Source organism: Gymnoscopelus braueri, assembly GCF_963280865.1.
Source record: "Gymnoscopelus braueri genome assembly, chromosome: 6".
In the NCBI taxonomy this organism is placed as follows: domain Eukaryota; kingdom Metazoa; phylum Chordata; class Actinopteri; order Myctophiformes; family Myctophidae; genus Gymnoscopelus; species Gymnoscopelus braueri.
The window spans coordinates 39,472,702-39,499,352 of record NC_137607.1 but is presented as its reverse complement, the minus strand read 5'-3'; the positions used below and the strand labels follow the sequence as shown (position 1 = coordinate 39,499,352).

At 44.2% G+C, this 26,651-nt stretch overlaps 1 protein-coding gene across 1 annotated transcript in view; it reads right to left on the bottom strand.

Moving 5' to 3' along the window:
* The window catches only part of ttll7 (tubulin tyrosine ligase-like family, member 7), an 86,383-nt gene extending 61,354 nt beyond the window's left edge, over positions 1-25,029 (bottom strand). Inside the window, 7 exon segments of the mRNA XM_080430067.1 lie at positions 2,908-3,072; positions 5,905-6,121; positions 12,555-12,713; positions 12,933-13,000; positions 18,511-18,632; positions 24,139-24,270; positions 24,976-25,029. Coding sequence (XP_080286193.1) covers positions 2,908-3,072; positions 5,905-6,121; positions 12,555-12,713; positions 12,933-13,000; positions 18,511-18,632; positions 24,139-24,270; positions 24,976-25,000 — 888 coding nt within the window. The 5' untranslated portion in view covers positions 25,001-25,029.
* Positions 25,030-26,651: the final 1,622 nt, after the last annotated feature.

Here is a 26,651-nt window from a genome sequence, read left to right as displayed (position 1 = left end):
GAAGTGGGATTCACAAAGCTTTGCATGGTCATTTTGGTCAGTTGTCCTGACAATACCTCTGGGAGAGATTATTCTGCCATTACAATACCGTGACCCTTTTAGAGTCTTTAAATGTAGCTTGTCATTACTCGTGTTAGGCTTAATTCAAAGGATGATTGTGCTTTTGCTGTGGTGCCTGTGGAACCATGGAACTAACAATGGAGCGATGTCGGTTTATCGCATCCTTTTTTTTTAAACACGACCACACATGCATCTTTCTCTCTAGTGTATCCTTGTTTCTGATGTGCGTTATTGTATGGTTTTTATGTTGAACCGGGGACTTGCTGTCAGGCATTAGAGCCTATATGCGTAAAAAAAATATGGACAGCGTCACGACATTGGTTTCTACAGACAGTAAATGAAGCCTATTGCTTGACTAATTGCTTCTGCAACCAGCAGGGGTGAAACAGCGGTGAAACAGCGGTGAAACAGAGGTGAAACAGCGGTGAAACAGCGGTGAAACAGCGGTGAAACAGCGGTGAAACAGCGGTGAAACAGCGAGACTACAGGCCATTCATATGAACTGTCACACTTCCTATATATCCTCGATTTACAATCCGGATGCTAGCCCCTTGGTTTTTAACTCAGATCAGCCAAGAAACTTCTGAGGCTGTACATTGTCAGTGCTGTAAATGTGTCATGTCGCCCTGCATTACAGCAACAGACCGTATGGAAGCAAAATGAAAGGAGACAGATTAAAAGAAATGAGAGCGAAGAACGGAAACACTACGAACACAGAGGCACAGTGTGCAAGCTTGACCCAAGACACAACTCTGAACAGAGCGGGCCCACTTCTGATGAGGAGGAAAAACAAGAGAACACAGCAAAAGCGGTGTAGAAGGGGGCAGAAGGGCCAGCTGTGTCGGGCAGCAAGCGCCCATTGTCTAACTGACGGCCCGGTGGCGAGAGAATGTTAGGGAAGGGAAGGAAGGAAGGAAGGAAGGAAGGGAAGCGAAGCGTGGCGGGGTTGGCATGAGAGGGCTGGAAGGAAGTGATTATTAAAAAGTGCAATCTGGACGGGAGGTGATAGGTTGAAACTGTATGAAGAATCCAACAGGATGGAGAGGGTGAAGAAATCTTAGAGGAGAGGTCATGTAAGGAGAATCTGTCGTGAAACACAGGCCTAGGAGGACTGTGGACACAAGGACGAACCGCCGAGGTCAGGGAGAGAGAGAAAGACAGCAAGGAGATTCAATCGATTGGGAGAGAGAGAGAAGGTTAGAGAAGGGGACACAGGGAAGGAAGGAGAGACAAATAAAACTGAGACAATGAGGGATTTAGAAATTAATATGGCGAAAGAAGAGGGACGGCGGCGTAGTGAATCTAAATGGAAGGAAGAAAATGAGACAGAGGAAGGAAAATGACCAGGATTGGCTCTTTTCTTTCCGTATCGATGCACGCGGAAAAAGCAGCCTTGAATCAGACACGGTGAAAGCAAACACAGTAGGGGTGTTTGGATGAGCAAGAGACGAGTGGCGGACGAGGTGATTCTTCTTGTAAGGAATGTTGTTTTCACCAGACTCTTCCTGGAGCCAAACAATGTCTTGAAGCTTGTTGAATCACTGTCATAACAACGCCCATCAAACCTTGGCTGGCCTTCAAATGGATAACTGTAGGGTGGTATGTGTGGACTGGCAAGTGTGGAAGAGTGTACATGTAGTGTTATACAGTGTTATACAGTGTGTGTGTGTGTGTGTGTGTGTGTGTGTGTGTGTGTGTGTGTGTGTGTGTGTGTGTGTGTGTGTGTGTGTGTGTGTGTGTGTGTGTGTGTGTGTGTGTGTGTGTGTGTGTGTGTGTGCCGGATATGCCAGTGTAGTTTATGTGTGTGTGGTGTCTACTACGTTTTGGTATCGAGCATACTCTGTGTTTCTCTTTCTGTCTCTCCATTCATTCTGGCCACTTCCATAGTCTCCTTTAGTCACTGTTGCCTGCACACCTGTTTCCAGTCCCTGTTAGTCCTGCCAGTGCCAATCTACTCATCCTCCTATCTGTATTTAACCCATTAAGACCTGAGGCCGATTCTACAAATGCCTTCTAAATCAGTAGTTCTGAAACCTTTTCATGTCAAGGACCCCTACAATGACATATAGTATTTGGCCACAGACCCCCATCTGAAAATGTTTTGTGCCAGGGACCCCCAGAAGAAGTGTTAAACAATTCAAAATTATAAAAAAAAAACTTTCAATATTTTTCAAACAATAAAAAAAAATAGCATAGTACAAGCTCGCATCTCTGTGAGCTTGTATGTCTGTTATTTTTGAGAACCACTGCTCCAAACCACTGTTCTAAATCCTAAGAGTTTTCTGAAAAACCTATGTTGCTATATATATATATATATATATATATATATATATATATATATATATATATATATATATATATATATATATATATATATATATATATATATATATATATATATATACACACACAGCTAAAATCTAAAATGACCTGATGCTTCAGTTCTCTGCCAGTTAAATGTTGTTGTTGTGTGTTTAAAGTCTTTGTCTGCCCTCCTGTGTTTGCTTGCCTCACTTCTTGTCAGCCTGTTATTTGTTTACTAAATTATTACTCGACTTAACCTGCATTGCTTTGTCGTTCTGCATCTGTGTCCTCACTTGACACGCACTGCGACATGCTGCCTGCATTGTGCGCGTCGAGACTCTTCTGTGTAAAGCCTTATACCTAATTAATCCTCATCATCCTACCGTTTGGACGATGGCGTCGTACGACACTGTACTACGACAAAGTATAAATCAGACTTGATGTATATACTGTACACCGCTGCTCGTCAAAAGTAACACATTTTTGGTGAGCAGCACCATCGCGCAACGAAGCATAAATGATGAAGCAGTATAAATCACTCACAGAGACGTCGCCCCAGAACTTGGCCACGTCATAATCGTTGGTGCGGAGGAACTCAGTGAACCAGCCTATGGACCTCTTGCTGCCTTTGTCCGCCGTCTCGTCCCGCTCGAAGTTCTCATTGTGCTTGTTGACCGAATAGTTGGTTAGGTGCATGTAAAGCTGGCTCTGTGGGTGGGGGAGGGGGGAGGGGAGGGGGGGGGGGGGGTGGAGAAGAGGAAACGAAGAGGAAACAAATTAATGCAGAGTTACATAAATACAGTGTATTTGTACATAAATACAAATACACTGCTTCCTGTCCGTAGTCGGTACGCGTGTCATCAGAGATGTCAGCTCTTCTTGCAGCAGTTAAGAATTCATTCAGACCTTAAAGCTGCCTGCAATCCATAACTTTTTTTTGTTAATAAAACATTTTGACCAATCTGTATGCATCTTAATACAATATAACTAACAACTGTAACTGTGGTGGTCGGAGGTGGTCTCTTTATTCTTCCATTGAGAAATGAGGATCCTGCGGTCAGGTAGGACCACTACTGCTTGACAAAAGCACAATTTATCCTCTGCCCAAACTTGGCTTTCGGGGGATTTCAGCACTCGCGCAGGGGAACCCGGTTAGGACATAGCATACTGTAAAGGTTATGGATTGCAGCTGTTATAAGCCTGAATTATACTTTGTTGCGCCCTGGTGTTGCACGCCGAGAATAGTCGATCTACAAGCTCCCAACGTGCCACAACTCAACGTGTTGTGGTCTCGTAGATCTAATTTCCACAGCAAGGCCAGTGAATCGCAAATTCTGTGTTGTTTTTTTACCAACCCACGTTTCCCGCATAGCTTGTCCAGTACTCAAACCAGCAACCCCCCTTGCTCAAACCATAGCTGTGTTTAATACAAAAACATCATTAGCATACACAGCAGGCCCGCGAAGCACTCTAATGCTTTAATCTTCCTTTTAACAGCGTCTCTCACTGTGGAAGACAATGGATCCTTGTCCCCAGTTCATAATGAAATCAGGGGTGACCGTGGACCACTCTAGCCCCTGATGATGGCTGTCTGAAAGTCACTCTCTGTGGGATTGCACATCCATCTCCATGGCATGAGTCACTCCATCATGTGTCACAGACCGGTAAGACAATACAACGTTTATGTCACAGCCAGGGGATCGGCCACACTGTAAAATCCTTTGTTCGTTCTAACTCTGAGAGTGTACGAATGGAGCCAAATGGACCTGCAAGGGAAATTAACACTGGGGATTTTCACTCTGCCCTGTGTGTGTGTGTGAGAGAGAGCGAGAGAGAGTGGACATCATCATGCATGACATGAGATATGGGCTCTCATGTGATGATAGTGTGTGTGTGTGTGTGTGTGTGTGTGTGTGTGTGTGTGTGTGTGTGTGTGTGTGTGTGTGTGTGTGTGTGTGTGTGTGTGTGTGTGTGTGTGTGTGTGTGTGTGTATACACAGTAAATGAACATCATGTCTGATATAAGAGCGTGTGTGCGTATGTATCCATATGTGGGCGTGTGATGGGAATATGAAAAATACGGCTGTATGATGAGAAAGAGAGACTGTGTGTGTGTGTGTGTGTGTGTGTGTGTGTGTGTGTGTGTGTGTGTGTGTGTGTGTGTGTGTGTGTGTGTGTGTGTGTGTGTGTGTGTGTGTGTGTGTGTGAGTGCGTGCGCTTACATCCCATTATCAGTAACAGGCTGTGGTTCAGCAGGTGCAGAACCTTGAGGCAAACATCAGCCGCCTGATATTACATGAGACATCTGCCGTGTGGATGTGTTTGCTCAGGTGTGTGCATATGCATATGCATACTGTGCGTGCATGTGTGTGTGTGTGTGTGTGTGTGTGTGTGTGTGTGTGTGTGTGTGTGTGTGTGTGTGTGTGTGTGTGTGTGTGTGTGTGTGTGTGTGTGTGTGTGTGTGTGTGTGTGTGTGTGTGTGTGTGTGTGTGTGTGTGCTCGCATGTGTCTGTAGCATGTGGAGAAGCAACAGGAATGGCCTTGCAGGCATCCGTCCGTGTTTGGAAAATGTTGGCGTGTGTCTGCAGTGTGATTGTGTATGTTTGCTCATGCCAGCGGAGTCTACATGAGTGTGACTGTCTGTTTACGGTTGGGAGTGAGTGTGTCTGTTTTTTCTGCACGCATGCAGGATGTCTGTGGGCTTCCTCACAGATCACATTGTATCGCATCATACATTTATTAAGGGTGTAGTGCGCAGCAGGATTGTACAGTAGGACCAGGTGTGTGTGTGTGTGTGTGTGTGTGTGGAGGGGGGGGTTCATCTTGGATGTCTGATACTAAAGCCTAATTTTTCCTAAGTCGTACAACGGTGTCCCGTGCCGAAAATAACACATCTACAAGCTCACAACGCGTCACATTGCAACGTGTTGTGAGCTGTATAGATGTGCTATTTTTGATACTCAGTTGTACATACTGTATACCGTATACTCTGTAACTTTGCTGAGTGTGTCTAGTGCTTGTATACGTTACAGAATGGTGGACACTTCAAAGTTGGAGAAGTGCAGACAAGCGGAGTGCAAACATCAAACAATGAGAGAGCCACACACTCTGTATTTCTCCTCGGTTGCTCTTTGCCTGATGAAGGCAGCTCGTGCAGAACGGTCGGTGAAGGTGAAATAAAACACAGCAGAGGGTAAACGTGAATGTTCTGCTCTCTCATCCTATTATTAATGCGCGTCTGTCTGTTGTGTCTGTAGTTCACGTATCTGGAGAACCGTCTGAACGGCTGTCTTCAAACTCGGAGCGTGCATCGCAGAGGAAACCGAGGGAGTGCGGTGGTGCCCGGCATAAAGTCAGTCCCTTCCTAGAAATGTAGTGGAGTCAAATTTGTATTTGAAATGTAGTGGAGTGAAAGTCATTAGTATCCAAGAATACAAATCCGTATAGTACAGATACTCAAAACATTTACTTGAGTACAGTACTCAAGTATATATACTTCAGTACTATCCACCTCTGGTTCCTTGTCTTTGTAAATACTCACCAGGTTGGCGTCGCTGGGTGCGTGATACTTCTCAGTGCCCATCCGCACCAAGCCGTCATCATAGAGGAAGATGCGGAGTGGATCACAGGAAGTGACCAGGATGTAGATGCGGAGGTCGAACTTGTAGCCCTCCATCAGGAAGGGCTTGTCCAGGTACTCCTGCACAATGAAGTGTTCCTGGGCAGGCAGCTTCTCACAGTTACGGATCAGAGAGATCCTAGATGAGATAAAAAAATAAGATCAGTGGTGGAAAATAACTAAGTGCATTTACTCAAGTACTGTACTTAAGTAAAGGTTTGAGGTATTTTTTACTTTACTTGAGTATTTCCAATTTTCAATACTTTTACTTCTACTCAAATATTGTACTTTTACTCCACTGAAATTATTTGAAAACTTAAGTTACTCGTTTTTTTTTGCAGATTTTGAATATTAAAACAAAACGTACATTAACCACTTTAACCCTATATAATACTGTACTTTGGCTATTTAAAAAAAGCCGATCTACAAGCTCACAATGCGTCGCTTTGCGACGCGTTGAGCTTGTACATCTGTTATTTCAAAAGATGTTTTTAATACACATGGAACTTCTGACTAGGACATTCTGCATAATGAGTGCTTTTACTTTTAGTACTTTAAGTATATTTTGATGCCAATACTTTTGTACTTTTACAGAGAGAGAGAGAAAGAGCGAGCTCCAGTAGTACAGTGTTTCGCACGTGAACTAGCCTTTCCCACCGGGTCATAGTAACTTGGGGACGCCTCCTTCTGTGACGCACACACGGTCGACGTGAAGCTGCCTCTCACATGAACGGACCACATCAAATAACTCCCAAAACCCCTGCAATACTAGATGCTCTCGTGGCATGCAATGCTAAGCATTAAACCATACCTAGCGCCTCGAGATCGAATCCCTCTCCCAACGCTGCTTATTTATTTTATATTAAATGCGTTGCAAATTATTTTATTGGGATTAAGGTTAGGTTTAGGGATAGTTCCTGTCGCCCCCAGCGAGGCGGACCACTCGGCCCACTTGGGGAGAACAGACTACAGCAGTAGTTAGGCAAAAAACTGTTAGCTTACAACGATTATGTACCGATAGGGACAGAATCGTAAATTATCCCCCCCCCCCAGGAAGTGCCAGCGTCGAGCACTATTTTCCACTACGGAGGAAAGCCGGGCAGTGCTATCCTCCTGGAATGTGACACATGACTAGGGGCGAAGCAGTTCCAGGTGCGTCACAGAAGGGGGCGTCGCCAAGTTACTACGATCTGCTGGGAAAGGCGAGGTCGCGTCTCACACAGATAAGAGAGCGAGAGTTTAGATACAAGTAATGCTTAATTTATTTTCCGTTGTATGACATGCGCTTCGGTATAAATCAGTATAAGAAGGTATAAATCAGGCTTTAGACACATACTAGACAGAAAGACAGATAGATAAAGACAGACAGCTAGCTTGCTCCTGGGACTTTTCACCAACACAGATCAGTTGATTTATGCTCATTTGACAGTGGCATAATAAAATATAGCATAGAAAAGACAAAAAGGATAATTAAAATAAGATTGATAGGGACAAAGCAGGAACCATGAACATTACTTAGAGGCATATTTTGTCAGCTTCTCAATTTGTTAAAAACTAAAAGGTATATAGCATTTATATGTGTCCACACTTAAAGGACCACTTCGCCCATTTTCAACCTATGTTCATATTGGTCCTCACTAATGCTCATTTTAATATGGTAAACAAAATTCTACTTGGTGTATGTTTCAGAGGAGGGCTGTGGACAGTTCAGAAACTCGCCTACCAGTGACATCATTAGTAGACAGCTTTGGTCATTTCAAACAAGAGTTTTTTTTTTTTTTTATTATTGAGAGACCAATTGCTTCTATTATAACATGGTAACTTTCCAGGAAGAAAAAGGCTGTAGTTTCTATTAGCTTGGATTCCCCACTGATGATGTCACTGGTAGGCAGGTTTCTGAACTGTCCACAGCCCTCCTCTGAGACACAGATTAAGTAGGAAAAAATGGTACCATATTATAAAAAGCATTAAGGTCCTTTCGCACCTATGTAATTCATTTTCAATGAGAGGCGGGTGATTATTTGGGACGCGCAGAGAAGTTGAGGGGCAGGCGGGCGCGGCCCCGTGAAATTCTCGCGCGCGTGCTCGTTTGTGCACGCGCGCGCGGGCGGCAAGAGCTGGATTGTGGTGAACTTTTCTTTTCACCGCACCGCGCAGGAGGAAAAAAACGACAATGATCACGGCGCGATCACCGCTGATCCGAGCGGTACCGCCCCGTGAACCGCTTGCCGTGTGTTACGACCTTTAGTGAGGACCAATTATATGAAAATAGGTTGAAAATGGGTGAAGTGGTCCTTATAAGTTCACATATAGTAAAAAGTAACTTAAAGGAGATGGTTCAGGCTTTTACATATGGAGATCCGGTTAACAAGAACCACCGATCTGACCAATATGCCCATATATGTTTTATTTGTGCTGATCAAAATATACAATGCACAAAAAATAGGTAAGAGGTACAGAACAAAATATAAATAAATATCTTCAGGTGCGGGCAATTATTATTATTATTATTATTTTTTTCCGTAAATTTTTTATCCCGCGATTTTTGTAACCCATATTTTTCACCCGGTGCCAATTTCCTAAGTGATCCTGGGCGCTACACCAGCCCTACACCAGCACTACACCAGTCCCCCACAGTAGGGAGGCCAGGGCCGAGCTCATGCTTCCTTCAGGCATGAGAGCCAACTGACCTTCTTGTCACCTGACAGGGGGGAGTTTCCCTGGTTGGACGTAGCGCGTGGAAGGAACACGTTATTCCAACCAGTTCCCTTCCCCTCCATCAGGCGCCCCGGCTGTCATGGGGGAGGCGGTATAGCGACCAGGATTACTACATGTTTTTGTGAGGGTATTAACTACCCTAGGAGACACGGGGAGAACATGCAAACTCCACACAGAGTAGGCCCTTTCGCCAACCCCACCTAGGGTATGGGCGCTGATGACGCGGAGGAGAAGACACGCCCCCAGCGCCCACAGCGTCCCCGGCGGGAATCGAACCCAGGACCTTCTAGCTGTGAGGCGACAGCGCTACCGACTGCGCCACCGTGCCTCCAGGTGCGGGCAATTATTATATTATCCATACTTATTTTTTATTTTTTTTACAAATGTTCATCATTTTGTGCATCTTCAGTACAGTACATGCATTCAGTGAATGCATGTACTGTACCATTACGTTCATTGGAAAAAATGTTAATGAGTAAGACAATAACGCCTCAAATCTTTTCCAAGGAGAACAAGCCTTTTGGCTCCACGGCGCCTCAAACTTTCCAAAACATTCGGTTACCTAAGCCTTAATCTAAATAAAACTTGTGAATAAAAGAATGCACCAAAAATACAGATAGCGGTATACAAATGTTGGCTTGTTTGAACTGTTTGTGCAGCACTACACTGCTGGCATCTGGAGAACATTGTGATTTCTCTGAAGCCAAACTCCATTCTGTGTGAGCGGCGTACTACATCAAATACTGTTGCAGGGTCTCCTGATTTCGGGCGGGTTAATAGGAACGGACGTTGTACTCCGTTTCGACCTCCACTCTAATTCATTTGCTTTGGTCTCATGTCACTGGCACTCAGGCCTTATAGTACGCAGGCCAGGGTTTTCTGGGCTCGAGAACTAGTACTTCTGTGTGTGTGTGTGTGTGTGTGTGTGTGTGTGTGTGTGTGTGTGTGTGTGTGTGTGTGTGTGTGTGTGTGTGTGTGTGTGTGTGTGTGTGTGTGTGTGTGTGTGTGTGTGTGTGTGTGTGTGTGTGTGTGCGCGCGCGCGCGTGCGTGCGTCTGTGTCTGTGTGTGGGTGGGTGTGTGAAGTGAGTTTTAATGGTGCTCTCTTCAAATGCTTGTGTGTGTCTGTGGTCATATATGTGTGTGTGTGTGTGTGTGTGTGTGTGTGTGTGTGTGTGTGTGTGTGTGTGTGTGTGTGTGTGTGTGTGTGTGTGTGTGTGTGTGTGTGTGTGCGCGCGTGCGCGTGCACATGTGTGGGCTGAATGCAGGGGTGAGGGGTGCTTTCAAAACAGTCTGCAACTATGAGCAACCCCTTAGTCCAACTTAAAACATATCACCATCACTCAGAGCTCAGCAGACAGGAGATAAATTGGTTACATGCATAGCCTGGCAGGGCCCCTTATAGGCTACAAACAAGCACGCGCAAACTCATGCACACACCCGCACACCCCCAATATTTGGCCTAGATGTACAGACGTGATTGTCTGAAAAGTTGTGGTTCTGAGGTACTGAGGTGCCATGGCTTGTAGCCACCAAAGAAATACTGCAAAACATTATTCATTTTCATGGCCCTTAGGAACTGGCTGAGATCATATCTGAGGGAGCGTATAGTCTATGCTGTTACGATATAACCCAAGCATTCACCTGCGCAGTTAAATCCAATCGACCAACAGTGTCATAACACCAATGAGACGTTAGGCCTCGTTTATCAAATCTTTAACACAGGAGGAGGTATACGCGCAGAAAGCTCTGGTTTTAATGTCAGATTACGATGAAATACATTCTTAGATCCACTCTGCAGAGCTTTAAAAAAAAAAAAAAAAAAGGCGTGTGACAGCATCAATGAGGTGCTGAACTGTTGCAGTTCCCTATGGATTAATCATTCACCCCTCATCACGCCTTGTCCCTGCCAGCGACAAGAATGCTGTGTCACAGTTTAACTCCACATTATAGGGCTCTGCTTATCAAAGTGCATTGACAGAGCAGAACCGGTTGAAGAGAAGTTGATAAGAGCCTCGCTGTGGTCCATGATGTGCGAGGGGGACCTCCGCACTAACAAGCAGACAGCTAGCTGAATGATGAGGACGGGGGTTAACGGCATTAGTTAGCCGAGGAGGACCGAGCAGAAGAAGGGACGACATGATTGATGAGCCAGGGTGTCAGGTAATCACAGCCCACTCTCCCCTGCCTATTTAATTTGACGCCAGAGGGGGGTCTCTCGCCTATTTAAGCCCCGCACACACACACTTTTTTGTTCCTTCTTTTCTAACAAGCTCCACCTCAGACACAAACAATAACTTCATTTAGTTTGCCGGCGGAAAATAAATTACGGGGGAAGGCGGGAGAGGTGGATATAAGTTAATTTCCTGCTGCGTCACACCGTGCAGAAAATAAGAGCAAAAATCCAATCTCGCAGGCCGCTCCGCCATTGAGTGGTTGACCTAAACTCATTATCTTTCACTTTCTTAATGTGTCATAATAATTCAGGCTTTGCAGGCTTTTATTCTTTAATAAATATGGGCTTCCTGCAGCAGGGATTCAAAGGCAAGGCTCCAAACACCAGAAGAGTCAGCCTCAAAGTGAGAGACAACGCTGCAACGCCCCTTTGCATCACAACGCATTGCATCGTAACGCATAGTGAGCTTGTAGATCTGCTTTTTATTTATTTATTTTATTACTTTTTTGACAATATTCGTCTATAATGACTTGCCCAAAATAGGGACACCAGATTGATAGTGGTAAATGACAAGCCAGCACTCAACCTCCTCACTCAAACTGGTAGCAGAATGAAAACATGCCATGATAAACATGCCATAAAAGTGATATAAAAGGGGTGGCAGTCAGTGGCTCAGGATGTACAGCAGCCGTCTGGGAACCACGCTGTTCCCGGTTCAATCCCCAGCCCTTAATGCCATGTAGAAGTGTCCTTGAGCAATACACCGAACTCTTAACTCCACCCAATGAGCAGGCTGGTGCCTTGCATGGCTGCCTACGCCATTGGAATGCGAGTGTACAGTATGTGAATGGGTAAATGTAAATCACATTGTAAAGCGCTTTGGATAAAGGTGCTATATAAATGCAGACCGTTTTACATCATATAATGGGGTCTCTCAGTTCATGTGGTTAAAGGCATCATATTCACATTCACCCCCTTCTTTTGACTGAAAGGCACTATAGAGACCTAAGTATCCTGGAGCAGCCATCTTGTTCCATTTTACATTCTGACTGGGTCTCTCTACTGATGGTGCCTCATAAGAGGATCCAATAATCATATGCAGACTCAAGACCGTGAGGGAAGTAACTGCCTGCGCGTGCGTGCGGCCGTGCGTGCGGCCGTGCGTGCGTGTGTGTCATCTATTGCTGGCTATAGCTACTGATTTATGGTGATTGCAACCAGCGAAGTGAATTGGGGACAGCAATGAGAATCAGCACAGCCTTTGAGTCAATGTGGATGCGGTTGTGATGCGTTTTCCACAGACAGCCGTGTCACGGTCACATGCATCATCCTGCCCCCTTTTGTTTTGTTTTGATCGCACTCGTCTTCTCCCGGGTCTCATGCTAATTTCCTCCTTCACTTGCTGTTTACGCTGCCTTTTCAAAATATCACTCCCTCTCTTTCCTTCCCTTCCCTTCCCTCCCTCCCTCACATCCCTCCATCAGTGCCTCTTGACGCCTGATTTATACTTGGTTGTGCCTCGAAAGCAGCCGATCTAGAAGCGCACAACACGTCACGCTGCGACACGTTCTGAGCTTGTAGATCAGCTGCGTTCGGGGCGCGACACCTGCGCGCAACCAGGTATAAATTAAGCATGAGTGCTGCAGGGTATTTGTGACCCTGCAGCGGTCGCTGACCTTACCCGTGACCCATGGCTCCGTTGGCGGGTTTGACGATGAACGTCTTCTGCTTGCGTTTCCTGCGCAGCTCCTTGACGTAGTTCTGGAACTGGGTGTACTCCGCAGGGAAGATCCACGTCTTGGGGGTGAAGCTGTACTCCTGTGGCTGGCACTTGATCATTCTGAAGACATGGGAGAGCAATGAATTTGGTGGATTTTACATTTGGTGCTTTAGTCATATACAGTAAAGTCCTCAGTGTTGATTGTCTTAGCCAGGCCAAAGGCATGGCCAAGAGTACGTTTTCGTCCTGGGATTTTTTTCTTTGCCAAATGTTCGTCTATTATGACATGCCCATGAAGCTAGGGTTCATGTGGTTAATAAAGATTACGGCAAAACTTACTTTCCCATGTTTCTTGCCAGGCAGTCTTTCCGACAGATTTCCCCCATGCCGGGGTAGTGGTTAATTCTCTGCAGAGGGACAAGCAGACATAATAATGTTGGTAGGGTCATTACACGACTCAATCCCCCCCCCCCCCCCCCCCCGCACATTAAAGGCAGCAACCTGAAGTGAGCTTACAATGTTCTGACATTTATGCCCAATTACAGACTCAAAACAAAAAGGTGACAGTGAGACCTTTCTTAACCCTTATTTAGTATATCACGTCATATTTTGTGTTTTAAAAGGTTGAGGAGGGTGGAGGGGAAGGTGGAAAAAGGAAAAAAAAATAAAAAAGACGATCAATCTTAAGTCTGAGAGAGGTAATTGGTTCTGCATCGCGGGCTCCTACAATTGTACGCAGTGACAGTTGAATGAATTGCTTTGAATGCAAGGAAGCTGCGGGGAGGGGAGAGCAGTAGAAAAAAAACATGGTTTTCGGTATTCTTTGACCAAATGAGCCTGAACAGGGGGCGTTAATTAGGCTCGTATGAACTGAATTTTGACAGGAAAGTTTCAGAGTAAATCACTGGAAGGAGAGAGGGAGACAAAAAAAATGAAATGGAGAAGAGGGAGGGGAGGGGAGGGGGCCAATGAACGCAGAGTGTAAAAAGAATCTGTGATTATTATCCAAACGAGACAGACGTAATTAGGGATTTGGAGGAGGTCGCACAATTATGGCAATGCTGGGAGGCAGTATGCCGTGCTACAGGCAGCGGGAGAGGAAATCAAAACCAATTGTTAAGGGATCTTTTTTTTAATCTAGAGCAATAAACCCCAAGGAACACAACAGCGAGAGCAGTTGCAGAACAATCTATATCAAAACATAATCATAAGTCCCTGTTGAGACGTTACCCACGACGCACACTTTGAGCTTTGAGCCGCTGAGCATTTGTAATGTCCAATCTATTTAGCTGAACCCCCACCGCCCACCCCATATACTGACATGCTCCGCTCCCCTTGACTGGCCTGTGATTTAATCGATCATTAGTGTCCAGTCTAATCAAATAGGCGCCCTGCAAGATGGATCACTAACACATGGACCTCAGCAGAGAACGGTAAGGTTCACACAGCAGGACAGGGAGGTCAAACAGAGGTAAGGCCACTTCACAGAAGAAGCAGTTTGCTGTTGAGCGTCCTTCACGTCAACATCACCCCAACGCCTATGTGGATAGGCATTGGGGGGGGGGGGTCTCACTCACAACATCACCCCAACGCCTATCCACCCACCCTCACTCACACAACCAGTGGTGTGTTCTAGGTTTTTTTGGAGGGTATACCATTGGGGCGGCAGTGGCTCAGGGGTAGAGTGGCCGGGTAGAGTGAACTGGAAACCGCAAGGTACCCAGTTCGATCACGGGCTGGGGGGCTCCCCCAGAGTAGGTGTCGAAGTGTCCTTGAGCAAGACGCTGAACCCCTAATTGCTCCCGATGAGCAGGTTGGTGCCTTGCATGGTTTCCTCTGCCATCGGTGTATGAATGTGTGTGTGAATGGGTGAATGTAATGCACAATCTATGTAAAGCGCTTTGGATAAAAGCGCTATATAAATGCACCATTTACCATTTATACCATAATTATTCGCCCCGTATATATATATGTGCACGTGGTCACCGAATGAAATAACCAAGTGGTCACTGAATGAAATAATCGCTCTAACAAAATATATGTGTGTGAACTACTTCGAAACTCCCATGGCCAGCAGTCACTATCACCTGAAAGGCTATTGAAGTCCACATGCCCCCAGCCCCTACTCCTGCGTATCAGATGCGCTACCGTGGATGGTTAGTAGACGGTTTACGATGTTTCTGCGTCGGTATACCACGTATATAGCGTAACACGGTAGAACACACAACTGCTCACAACACCACCCAAACACCTGTCCACTTACAACATCACCCCAACACCTATCCACCCTGTCACTCACAACATCACCCCAACACCTATCCACCCTGTCACTCACAACATCATCCCAACACCTATCCACCCGTCACTCACAACATCATCCCAACACCTATCCACCCTCACCCTGTCACTCACAACATCATCCCAACACCTATCCACCCTGTCACTCACAACATCACCCGGGCCTAACACCTATCCACCCTCACCCTGTCACTCACAACATCACCCGGGCCTAACACCTATCCACCCTCACCCTGTCACTCACAACATCACCCGGGCCTAACACCTATCCACCCTGTCACTCACAACATCATCCCAACACCTATCCACCCTGTCACTCACAACATCACCCCAACACCTATCCAGCCTGTCACTCACAACATCACCCCAACACCTATCCACCCTGTCACTCACAACATCACCCCAACACCTATCCAGCCTGTCACTCACAACATCACCCCAACACCTATCCAGCCTGTCACTCACAACATCACCCCAACACCTATCCACCCTGTCACTCACAACATCACCCCAACACCTATCCAGCCTGTCACTCACAACATCATCCCAACACCTATCCACCCTGTCACTCACAACATCACCCCAACACCTATCCATCAGTTCACTGGAACACAAACTGGAGGGGGTCTAGGAGGGCTTGACCAAAGGGCAAAGTTGCTCCAAAACAAGTCTCTCCAGAGTCTTCATAGCCAGTCTGTGGTCCTTAGAGCTGCTGCGCTGTGTATTCTTTGGTACAGGAACAAGACAGGATGTAGCCTCAAGACTTTCTGTAGCCTCAGGCTAATATTGTAGACATGTTGGAGCACTCCACACAGCTGGGGGGCACAGGCTTTGAGCGCCCTAGGGCTGACACAGATTCGCACTACCTAAAGAATCGCAATACATACCAAATCAGCACCCTACAAATCAATATAATATATTATCGGGGGTCCCTGCCAATTCTTGTCCCTATGCTGTCTATTGTTACTATATATGTCAGTCTAGCCTGGCATGGCCAGACTAACATCACTGCCTAGATAATTAGTCTGGAACTTTGGTGTGGATGAATCATTTCCAAGGGGCGGTTACAAACAGATTCAAACGTCACAGCAAAAAAAATCCCACTTTGAATGGTGGGCTCTGATTGGTCACCCACAACTCTGGATGAGTGAAAAGTAATTTAAACCGAGGAGTGCCAGGCCAATCTGCCTGCCTGCCTGCCTGCCCCCTGCCCCCCAAGTAGTGCAGCAATTATAAAAGGATAATATAACTTTGCAATTGTGTGAATGAAAATACAATTTTACTCAAATATTTCCTGGTGTAAATGTTTTTTGGGGGTTACTCTCCTTGTTTCCTCTTTACGCCCTCTATCTCTATAGTGGTAGGTGGCAAAAGACATGAATTGTGTTGAGTCGTGCTAGGTGGAAGGAAGGAGGTCTGATAGGAGTAATAGGGCCACTCTAGTCACAGAGAAGGTCAGAGCGATTATTTTCCACCTTATGGTCTGATGGACTCAAGCTCCCTGTGCTTGAGCCACTGTCATTGCACAATGTCATCTCACAATGAGACAGCCTCCTCTGGTATGACTTGACGCTGAAAGACCATAACTGGTCTACGGACCACTGGAGTTCCAGGTGTGTCACCCCAATTGGCCTATAACTGAATGTGCTTATCGCTGCAGTGCAAATGAGAAAATAATGTAGATTATACTGTATGTAAATGTTATTTTGCACTCTCTTACCTTTAACAAATAGCCTGTGAGTTTTCATTTGATGATAGAATTATGTGTGTCCTTCAAGGCACACAAAGCGATCACCGATCCTGTAGGTTTGCGCTGTACAAAATCCGGAGGATCAGACCCTTCCTCACCAAGGAGTCTGCAAAGCTCCTTATCCAGGCTTGACTATTGCAACTCTGACCTTGCTTGTCTGACTGCATGCTACTACTACTACACACCCTGGTCTTCAACCTCACTAAATTGTCAGGTGTCTCCCCCTTCTGCGCTCCCATAACTGGCTTCCAGGTTGCTGCCCACATCCAATTCAAAACACTAGTAATGACCTACAAGGCAGTCAAGGACATGGCACCCCCTACCTGGCTACAGCCTGTGGAATCCCCCCACACACACACACACATACCCAGTCAGGGCTACAGACTCACTGCACATTTCCCGCCTCAGCCTGAAAACTTAGGTCTGGTTGCACAAGGCTAGCTAGCAGTTCTCATTTCCATGTATCACTTCTTCTTGTCTATTTGGATATGCTAGTTATATTATGCAGATAGATGTATGTTGGTTACTTGTTCACATTTATCTATGTATGTTATTTAGATATACGGTTTGCTTGTCTACAAATGCTAAGTATGTCATTTAAATAGCATGTTGTTAAGATGGATGCTCTCATCTCCCGTCTCACAAACTTGCAAACTGTGGCAAATCAGCAGCAGTGTGCTGCTGATTTGCAAATGCCACACCCCTCATTGTGCAACTCCTCCCACATCAGCACATGGAGTGTCACCGAAATACGCCTGCAGGCAAGGGAAAAAACACCACGTGTCTCGGGAAATTGTCATTTCCCCCGGCACTGCTTGCCCCACGAAAGTGCACCTGTACCAAAACAGAGCCCATAACAGAGAGACTCTCGACCCACTTAACAACAGCCACCAAATAATATGATGAGACTTTAATAGGTCCTTTGGGTGTAGAATTTCCGTCGTTCTATATTACAACTCAAATTATACATTTCTTACAAAGAGAGGACCGCTATCTGCTAGCCTCAGAAGCTGTGACCTCTAGCGCTGTTGGATATGATAGAACAGACCCCCATAGGCTGGGTCAACAGCTGACATGATAAGAATATTTACTCTGAGTTCCCCTAAAATATGTATCTCCCTCGAAATGTTGATCTTACAGCCACAGGCTATCACAGCCAGGTCCGAGGTCAACAGATGTGAGCTCTGCTTATCTTGAAACCTCACCTCAGCCTTTAGGCCCGTCTCCAGACTCCCAGAGCCCTCAGTTGGAGAAACACGTTCATAAGTTCAAGTGAGAATGAATGAATACCGCATATTGCAATATTTCATCATTCCCTCACAGCCCTTTACATTGCATCTGTCCATCAATCCATTTTTCAGGAGTCCAAAAGGGGCGGTAAACTAATTTTTCCCATTAGAAGGAGAAGGTATGCCATTTTTTCTCTTTTCCCTTTTTCTACTTTTTACGTATAGTGTTTTGAATTTGTTGATGATATTGTATTTTGGTGTTATTTTTATGCTATGTTGATGAATTGAATACATAGGACCACAATGGAGAAAAGTCCCCTGAACTTTTTGTGTTATCCTTTTAGCCCAAATGTCTGACTGTACCTAGTGCCGTTTACATTTCTGTATAATAAAGTATTCAATCAATCAATTAATCAATTGCCCATTTGTATCCTGTGTGTTAAAAATGTGTCTTATAGCTTTTCCGTATTTTGGCAGCTGTGAGCATGTAACTATACTGTACCTTGCTGCAACCACATTTCTCTTTTGGCGACAAAACTCAAGTGATGACGTGAACTTAACTGAGGCTGTATACAGTGCATGATGACTTGACTTTGTACTGACTGGATGACTGAACTGGCTGCGGTGGAGTGGAGTGTACCTGGTAGTTCCTGAGCTCAGCGATTTTCTCGTGCTGCACCGCTGAGTCGTTCCAGATGAGGTTAGCCGTCTCGTCCTCGTCCCTGGTCTTGAGGAAAGCCATTTCATTGATGACAATACGAACTGCCAACGGTATAATGAAAACAGAAGAAAAATAAAACTTGACTTTACCTTAGGAAGGGAATTCCTACAGTCATTACCTCTGCCAAGGGCATAATGAATTGGACCAAGGAAGAACTGATTAACTTTTCACAACAATTGGCCAAAGGGGGCGTAGCCTGTCACAAAAAAGCACATAGCTTGTGGACAGATACATAATTTTAATATCTTAAAAATGTAAATAACTTTATGATGGGCGCAGGGAGAACTGATTTACTGGTCACCATTTCAGTGTTAACATCCAGAGGCTGCTGTGTGTGTGTACCCCATGTGTCGGCATCATGAAGTTCTATGGCCAAAAGGGAATGTGGCGCCAGAAGCAGTGCAACATTTTACAGACAAACTGTCACATTGATGGAGTTCTGTGCTCTACTGAGCACATCGTTTATACAGTATTTAATATATATTACATTTAGAGGTGTCTGTACTCATAACCATCATAGAATAATTTGTGGACTGTACAGTACAGACAGAAACCACTCAGTGGTTTAAAGGGTAAGACCACTTTGGCAGAGGTTTGGGTTGTGTAGTTACCTTGCCATGATGTAACTCCAAAGGTGGGAAAGAAATCAAAAATAATTGCTCCATTGATTAGAAATTGATTATTCAAAAATATGCTCCTCATTGACTTACATTGTATGGTAAAACAGCTCTCAAAGTCACTCTTTCAGCACATAAATGAACACAAACAAAGCTGATTCAGACAATATAGAGCATCACCAAACCCAGTACTGTTTGTTTTTTTAATAACAATGTCAACTTCCTGTTGATTTTACCATTTGAAGATCTGGATCCGGATCCGCGGATCCAGTCCAGGTTTTCTACTTATTAAAAATGGCAAAATCAACAGGAAGTTGACATTTTTATTAAAAAAAAAAACAGTACTGGGTTTGGTGATGTTCTATATTGTCTGAATCAACTTTGTTTGTGTTCATTTACGTGCTAAAAGAGTGACTTTGAGAGCTGTTTTACTGTACAATGTAAGTCAATGAGGAGCATATTTTGAATTATCAATTTCTAATCAATGGAGCAATTATTTTTTATTTCTCTTCCACCTTTGGGGTTACATCATGGCAAGGTAACTACACAACCCAAACCTCTACCAAAGTGGTCTTGCCCTTTAAGGCCAAAATACATCTCTTGATTTGCTTTTACATTATGAACCCTCGAAAAGTCTCAGCCGGTCATCCAGGGTCTATTAACTGTTCCCTGGGTTATATCAATACATGGTGAGGCAGTGTTTAGTTACTATGCCACACATAGTTGGAATAAACATCCAGAGGAACTGATACCAAATCTGACTACTTTTATCCAGTTTAAACACATTGGTAACACTTTATATGAAGGTCCTTGTAATAAGCATGAATTAGTAGGTAATAAGGCCCTGTTCTCCACTGCCCTTTATTAAAAATGTCTGCCTAACTAAATACTGATTGGAGTTAATCAACACTTCAAACTCCTCTTTTGAAGTGAATTTTAAATTGTGAATTGTTGATTCTGATGGAGTATCGTATTGTAGGCAGAAAGGACATCCCGAACAGTGCACACAGAAACAATAAAGAGAAAAGGGGATTGGGACTCGAGTCAGGGTGCATGTTCAGGGGGACATACTACATAGTACATGTTGGTAGTCTTTTAGTAAATAGATGAAGGAATAGAATGCTGTCTGGAACATCCATGAACTCTGTTAAGAGAGGATGTTGGAAACCCTGGGATCAGTGTTTTGCTTATAAATATTTCTTGGGATTCCAGTGGTGTTTGTCTATACATTAAGAGAGATATTAGTTCTTGAAAGTCTGGAACAAAAAAGCTCACAGAGTTATATTTACCATCAGCGGGATGGCTGCAGAGCAGCCGTTCGTAATGCCTTTCTTCAAAAAGATGAATTAATGGCCTGTAATGCATTCAAGTCCCACTGGAAACCCTGAACGTATGAGAGATAGGTGGCGGGCGCATTTGGACATTAATCCAACGACTATTCATTATTCAGTGACTAATGAAAAATTCATATGGCCTAACGAAACGAGGTATTAATTAATTTCGTGAAAGCCTTTGCCAACCTGGAGACGGCAGGCTTAATGTTGCGTGACGGCGCTTGAATGGGAAAAAGATGTTTCCGACGTGACTGCATTCATCTGTCGATGTCAGCAAAGTCTAATAGCAGTTGGCTAACTGAAACAGGCAGAGGAGGGTTTAAGGGCTTGATATACTTTGTGGTGCATGGTGTCGCGCACAAAAAATTGCATTTAAAAAGAAAAAAATGCTATTTTCAGTGTGCGACACTGAAGCGCAACTAAGTCTAAATCCGGCTTTAGATGGCAAAAGGCCCATGCTTTACGCTGAATTCACTCCAGCAGTGGTATTTCGCTTCCGCTTTCTGTGAAAGCGGCGAGGTGCAATGCTTTGTCTATGGAGAGGAGAGACTGCTGCTTTCCCCATCGTAGCTGGAGGCAGAGCCAGCAAAAAGCGGAGCGGCAAATTGGAGAAAAGTTCCACTTTGATGCTGCTGCTGTTTGACGAGACAGAGCGCCAGCCAACCAGAAGCTCACTGTGCTCTGTGTGTGGACTAGGCATACACATAAAATTGATAACAAAGTTTTTGAGGTGAGAGAGAGATGAAGCAGGGACCCCCCACCACATATTGTATAATATTATGTACACTTTTTCATAGATTTCATAGATAGCTTCATAGACTTGTTTGACAGCACTGTCAATGTTAAGCGTTGTGTTGGATTTATGTTAATATGTATTTTCAGACAGTTAACAACTTAAACCCTCAATACTTAGAAAACGTGTACTTTGTCTGCTCTTTTTTCCCCCTACACCAAACCTCTTTGCCGAAAATAGCAGATCTACAAGCTCACGACGCCTCGCCCTCAGAATAGGGATGCTAGGGTTCAAGTGGTTAATGAACAAAAACAAGTTCCTATCACCCAAAGATTTGAGGACCCCCTAGGGCAACTGCATGGTCTATAGGGCATAGCAGAACCATTTTCTGGTTCCACTTCAAAATAGTCAATGCATTTTTCCCCATTGACATTTCCAAAAATATTTATATCAATTATTTTAAGCCTAGAATCAAGCCATCCAGGGTCCTGGTGAATCATGACCATAAAACGTTTGATTCTGTGAAAAAACTTTTTTGAAAACGGCAAAACAAAGGGTATTTATTAAATATAGTATATCATATAATTAAATATAAATTTCTTATATTTTTGGAAATGTCAATGGGAAAAATGCATTGACTATTTTGAAGTGGAATCAGAAAATGTCCGCCACTGCTATGCCCTATAGCTTATCTAAAATGTATACACCGTTTGCAAAAAGGCTGCCAGAGACGGGCACCAACCCTCTCCTCCCTGCCTGTGAGCTTTCCTGCCAGACACTTGAGCCGCTCTCATTGGACCACAACTTGCTTATTTAGGAGGGTGTAACGGATACCTCGGACCTGTCCATTTAGCAACATCCAGGACTGCTTACATTCGCTTGCTGCTGCTGCTGGTGTGAATTCAGCGTTACAGTTTACCTGTACGCTCTTGGTCATGGCTCTTAAGTACAGGGCACAGTACAATCAATCCTTTCCTACAGTAAAAGTGTTGCCTTCAAGGCATCCTCGAGGCAGTATAGCTTCAATCCCCTTCTCGGTGGGTTTAGAGAAAATCTTCAACAGCATATCTGCCGACCTTTCACCTAATGCTTAATTTATACTCCATCGAAAAAGTCCGATCTACAAGATCGTAAATTGGCTATAGTCGGTGAGCGACACCGTATAGGACAAATAAATCAGGCTTTACCCTGCAATGCTATAGATTTTTTGGTCTTTTAACTTGGGGGGAGGGGGGCAACAAGAGTAATGTGCCGTCCATATGGGCGTTCAGGTTCATTTTACTCTCAAAATGGCTGCCACGGGGGTCTCCTCACAGCTATAGGAAGGCGATTCAACGCTAGACCTCCTGCTAACAGTAGGTTCCCCGCCAGCCCACAACCCCTTCTGGCTGTTGCTGACTCTCTCCTTTTCAAGGGTTGTAGCTCACCCCTGAGAGCAGTGCCGTGACACACTATACTGAAAATGTGAAGAGTGCTTACTCCACTCTTTTGGCTGTTCACCCAAAAAAAAAAGAAAATGCTGCCAACTTCAATTACCTCAGTAAAGATTTATTTATCTTTCACTTGTAAAGCGTTTTCACCGGCTTGAATTGTGGTTCTATTAAGACTCGTTTAAGATATTAGAGAACAGCTGCCTCTTCTAAACGATCTACCGACGCAAATTGGATTTTACTGTTGAGCCAATATTGTGATTGGATTTGCAGTGGTTAGAGGGACTAACTGAGCCGCTGTCGAGAACCATTTCCCAAACAGTGGATTAAGACAAAATTCACTACATCACAACTTGTTTGTCTTACTGCTCTAGTACTACCTCAATACAACCGTCCTGCCCCTTCATGAAGTTGACACTGTACCTTGGAATGAACCTTTAAAATCAGGGGCTTTGTCATAATGATTAAACCATTATGACTGGGAATGCATCTGTGTCATTTTACGATTTCTTTGGCTATTCAAAAATAGCAGATATACAAGCTCAAAGTGAGATGCAGATTGTGCTATTTTTTTTTAAATGGTGGACAATTTGTGCGAATCTTTGAATATATATATATATGTTTTAAGCGAACATTTTTAACTCCGATCTGTGCTTCTTGGGGTCCCTGGAACAACATATTTTGAGATGCGGGGGCCGCGGCCAAATACGTATCATTTTGGGGGTCCTTGAAATGGAAAAGTTGGAGCACCACTGATATAGCAACATACATTTTTAGATATGTATTTGGCCGTGGACCCCCATCTCAAAAAGTTTTGTTCCAGGGACCCCGGGAAGCAAAGATTGAAGTTACAAATGTTCGCTTTAAAAAATATATAAATTTTCAAGATTTTTCAAAAATAGCAGATCTACAAACTCATAGCGCGGAACCGAGTGCCGCGCTATGAGCTTGTATATCTGTTATTTTTTAATAGCCAAAGAAACCAAAAATGACACAGATGTGATCCCGGATTGAATGTGTTAACACAGTGGATGTTCTGGTGGTGCATGCCACAGCAATATTTCACTGCACAGTACATACTTGTATGAACGCGTGACAAATACATATAAGTGAATCTTGAATCTCTGATGTCTATCTACCTTCTTTATTGACGGGCCTTTATGTCGTTGTGTGTTCCGTCTGTGATTCTGATTGCATTTGCCAGTTCAATACATTTCAATTCTACCCGTTTAAATTCATGCCAGACTTTTATCTTCTATCTCATTTTAAACCATTTATCAGTGTTTCATTGTCTGTGAAGTATTTTTTTAACACTGGGTTGGATGGTGCTTCACGAACAAATGAGATTATTAGTGGAGTGTACTATTAGTAGCACTGACAGTACTGACATCAAGTGTGATTATGATTACACGGTTTTGCGACAGGTGCCATACCAATCTCGTATTTGGTGCCAGCCACGTTGGCGGTGATGGTGCCCTTCTTCTTCTTGCGGCGTGCCTTCCTCTTCCCACTGCTCTGGTAGGAGCCTGCAGATGGCCCGTTCATGGGGGATGGTCCTTGATCTTCTAGAGGAGAAGATTGCAAGCAAACGGTGGTGGAAAAAGTACTTTTTTTTTTACTTAAGTACTGTAAAAAGTATCAATACTGCAATATTGAATATGGAAATACTGCTGCTGCTGGTGTGATAGATATAGAAATACTTAGTTACAAGTAAAAGTCTGGAATAAAAAATGTACTTGAGTAAAAGTACAAAAGTATTGGTATCAAAATGTACTTAAAGTACGAAAAGTAAAAGTACTAAGTAAGAAGGTCCTATTTCACAGGTTTCTAAAAAGCGACGTTTCAGTCCCTCTGGACCTTCATCAAGAGTGTCTTCACTCTTGATGAAGGTCTAGAGAGGGACCGAAACGTCTGTCAATTTGAATAAAAACTGATGCTGCTGAGCAAGAGCAGTGTGGGATTTTTGTCCATGAAATACTTTTTTCATGATTGCTTCAGTTGTAATAATAATCAAAATCTACAAAGTAACTGGTAACTACATTTTTCAAATCATTTTTGTGGAGCAAAAGTTTAATATTTGCCTCTGAGATGTAGTGGAGTAGAAGTAAAAGTACCGAAAAGTGGAAATACTCCAGTAAAGTAAAAATACCTCAAAATTGTACACCACTGGACTACAGGCATATTTTACATGTTCAATTTGGATTCATGTCCCGGTCAGCCAGTGTGTGTTCTCACTTCTCACCCAGGAGACTCTGATGTGTCCCACTCACCTCCATCATTGGGGGGAGAGGGCATGTCAGAGGCCTGCAGAAGATTAAAGCTGCAAGCCGTACTCTCTCCCAGGCTCCGCCAGCGGCAATTTCTCTTTCTCTCTCTCTCTCTCTCTCTGCTTCTAGTCTTCCCTGTCCGTCCCGATACAGATCTGGTCAGGCCACTGGATCATCGGAGCCTGTGGCCAGAGGCAGTCAACGTCATGGAAAGCAGCGTCAGAGTCCGTTTTTGGGGGGGGAAAGGGGAGGGTGGGCCTTTCCAGGAAAATGTCCGCACAGCCAAGGCGTATTTCAACCTCTCAGATGAAAAGGCAGAGAGAGAGAGAGAGACAGCGAGACAGAGAGAGAAGAACGAGAAGAGAGAAAGAGAGGGAGGGATGGATGGATGGATGGTTGGCAAAGTCTGTGGAGGAAGAAAAGAAGAGATTTCTTTTTATAGCACTGCAGATGAGTTGGAGATGAAGTTGATCGGGTGGATGGCAAAACAGTACACAGTCAAATCTTCAGTGTTAATACAAATGTACAAATGTAACCAAATGGACTCTCATGGGTACATAAGTTACAATTGTAAACTCTCAGGTTGAATTAACACTCAGAATATACACCAATGTCCAGTGGTGTGAAGTAACTAGTACATTTACTCAACTACTGTACTGTTCAGTATATTGTTGAGGTATTTTTACTTTACTGGAGTATTTCCAATTTTCATTACTTTTTCTTCTACTCCACTACATCTCAGAGACAAATATTATACTTTTACTCCACTACAATTATTTGAAAACTAGTAACTAAGTTACTAGTTACTTTGTAGATTTTACAAAACATACATTACCCACTTCAGCCCTATATACATTTTGGCCATTTGAAAATAGCCGATCTACAATTGTGAGCTTGTAGATCTGCTATTTTCAAAAGATTTTTATACATTGAAAACATTTGAAAACATTCTACATAATGAGTACTTTTTACTTTTGGGTACTTTAAGTACATTTTGATACCAATACTTTTGTACTTTTACTCAAGTCTCTGTCTCTCTCTCTCTAGGCGGTGGTTTTCTTGCTGATGGGGATGCTTTGGATGTTAGCGCGGCCCCATCAGCAGCATCACCATCACACAGGTCTATCTCATGCTACATCAGTCAATGTGACACTGACCGTACCCGCTTCAGCGAGAGCTCCGCCACTGTGCTAATCCTAATGAAATGATCTAATGCCAGGCGGTGTACGCTGGACTAATTGGTATTCGATGAAGGCTTCGTGAAATATTAATGCGGATGTCAAGAGAAGGCTGTGCAGAATCTCATGCGTCTCGTGGCTGTGTCAGCTGTGCGTCCTTTTATGGCTGGTGCTCAATCCGTTCAAACAGATGCCGTTTTTTTTAGAGGTTACGATGAAGTATGCTTCAGGCTGGCCCTGAGGGAAGGGTTGGAGGGCAACGCACCACCACAGAACACCAGCCAAATACTGGGAAATATTTTTTGGCTGCGGCTGGCAAGTTTTTCCTTCTGTGCCAGCAACCTTTGAAGGTGACTGAAGATCATTAAGAGATTCTACACCCAATAATCATATATCTACACACAATAAAATACAGCTAGCTGGTAACTTGTGGCTCAGCCAGTTAGTGCACAGACCATATGTTCCTTGGAGCCGCGTGGACCCAATTTAGAATCCAACTAC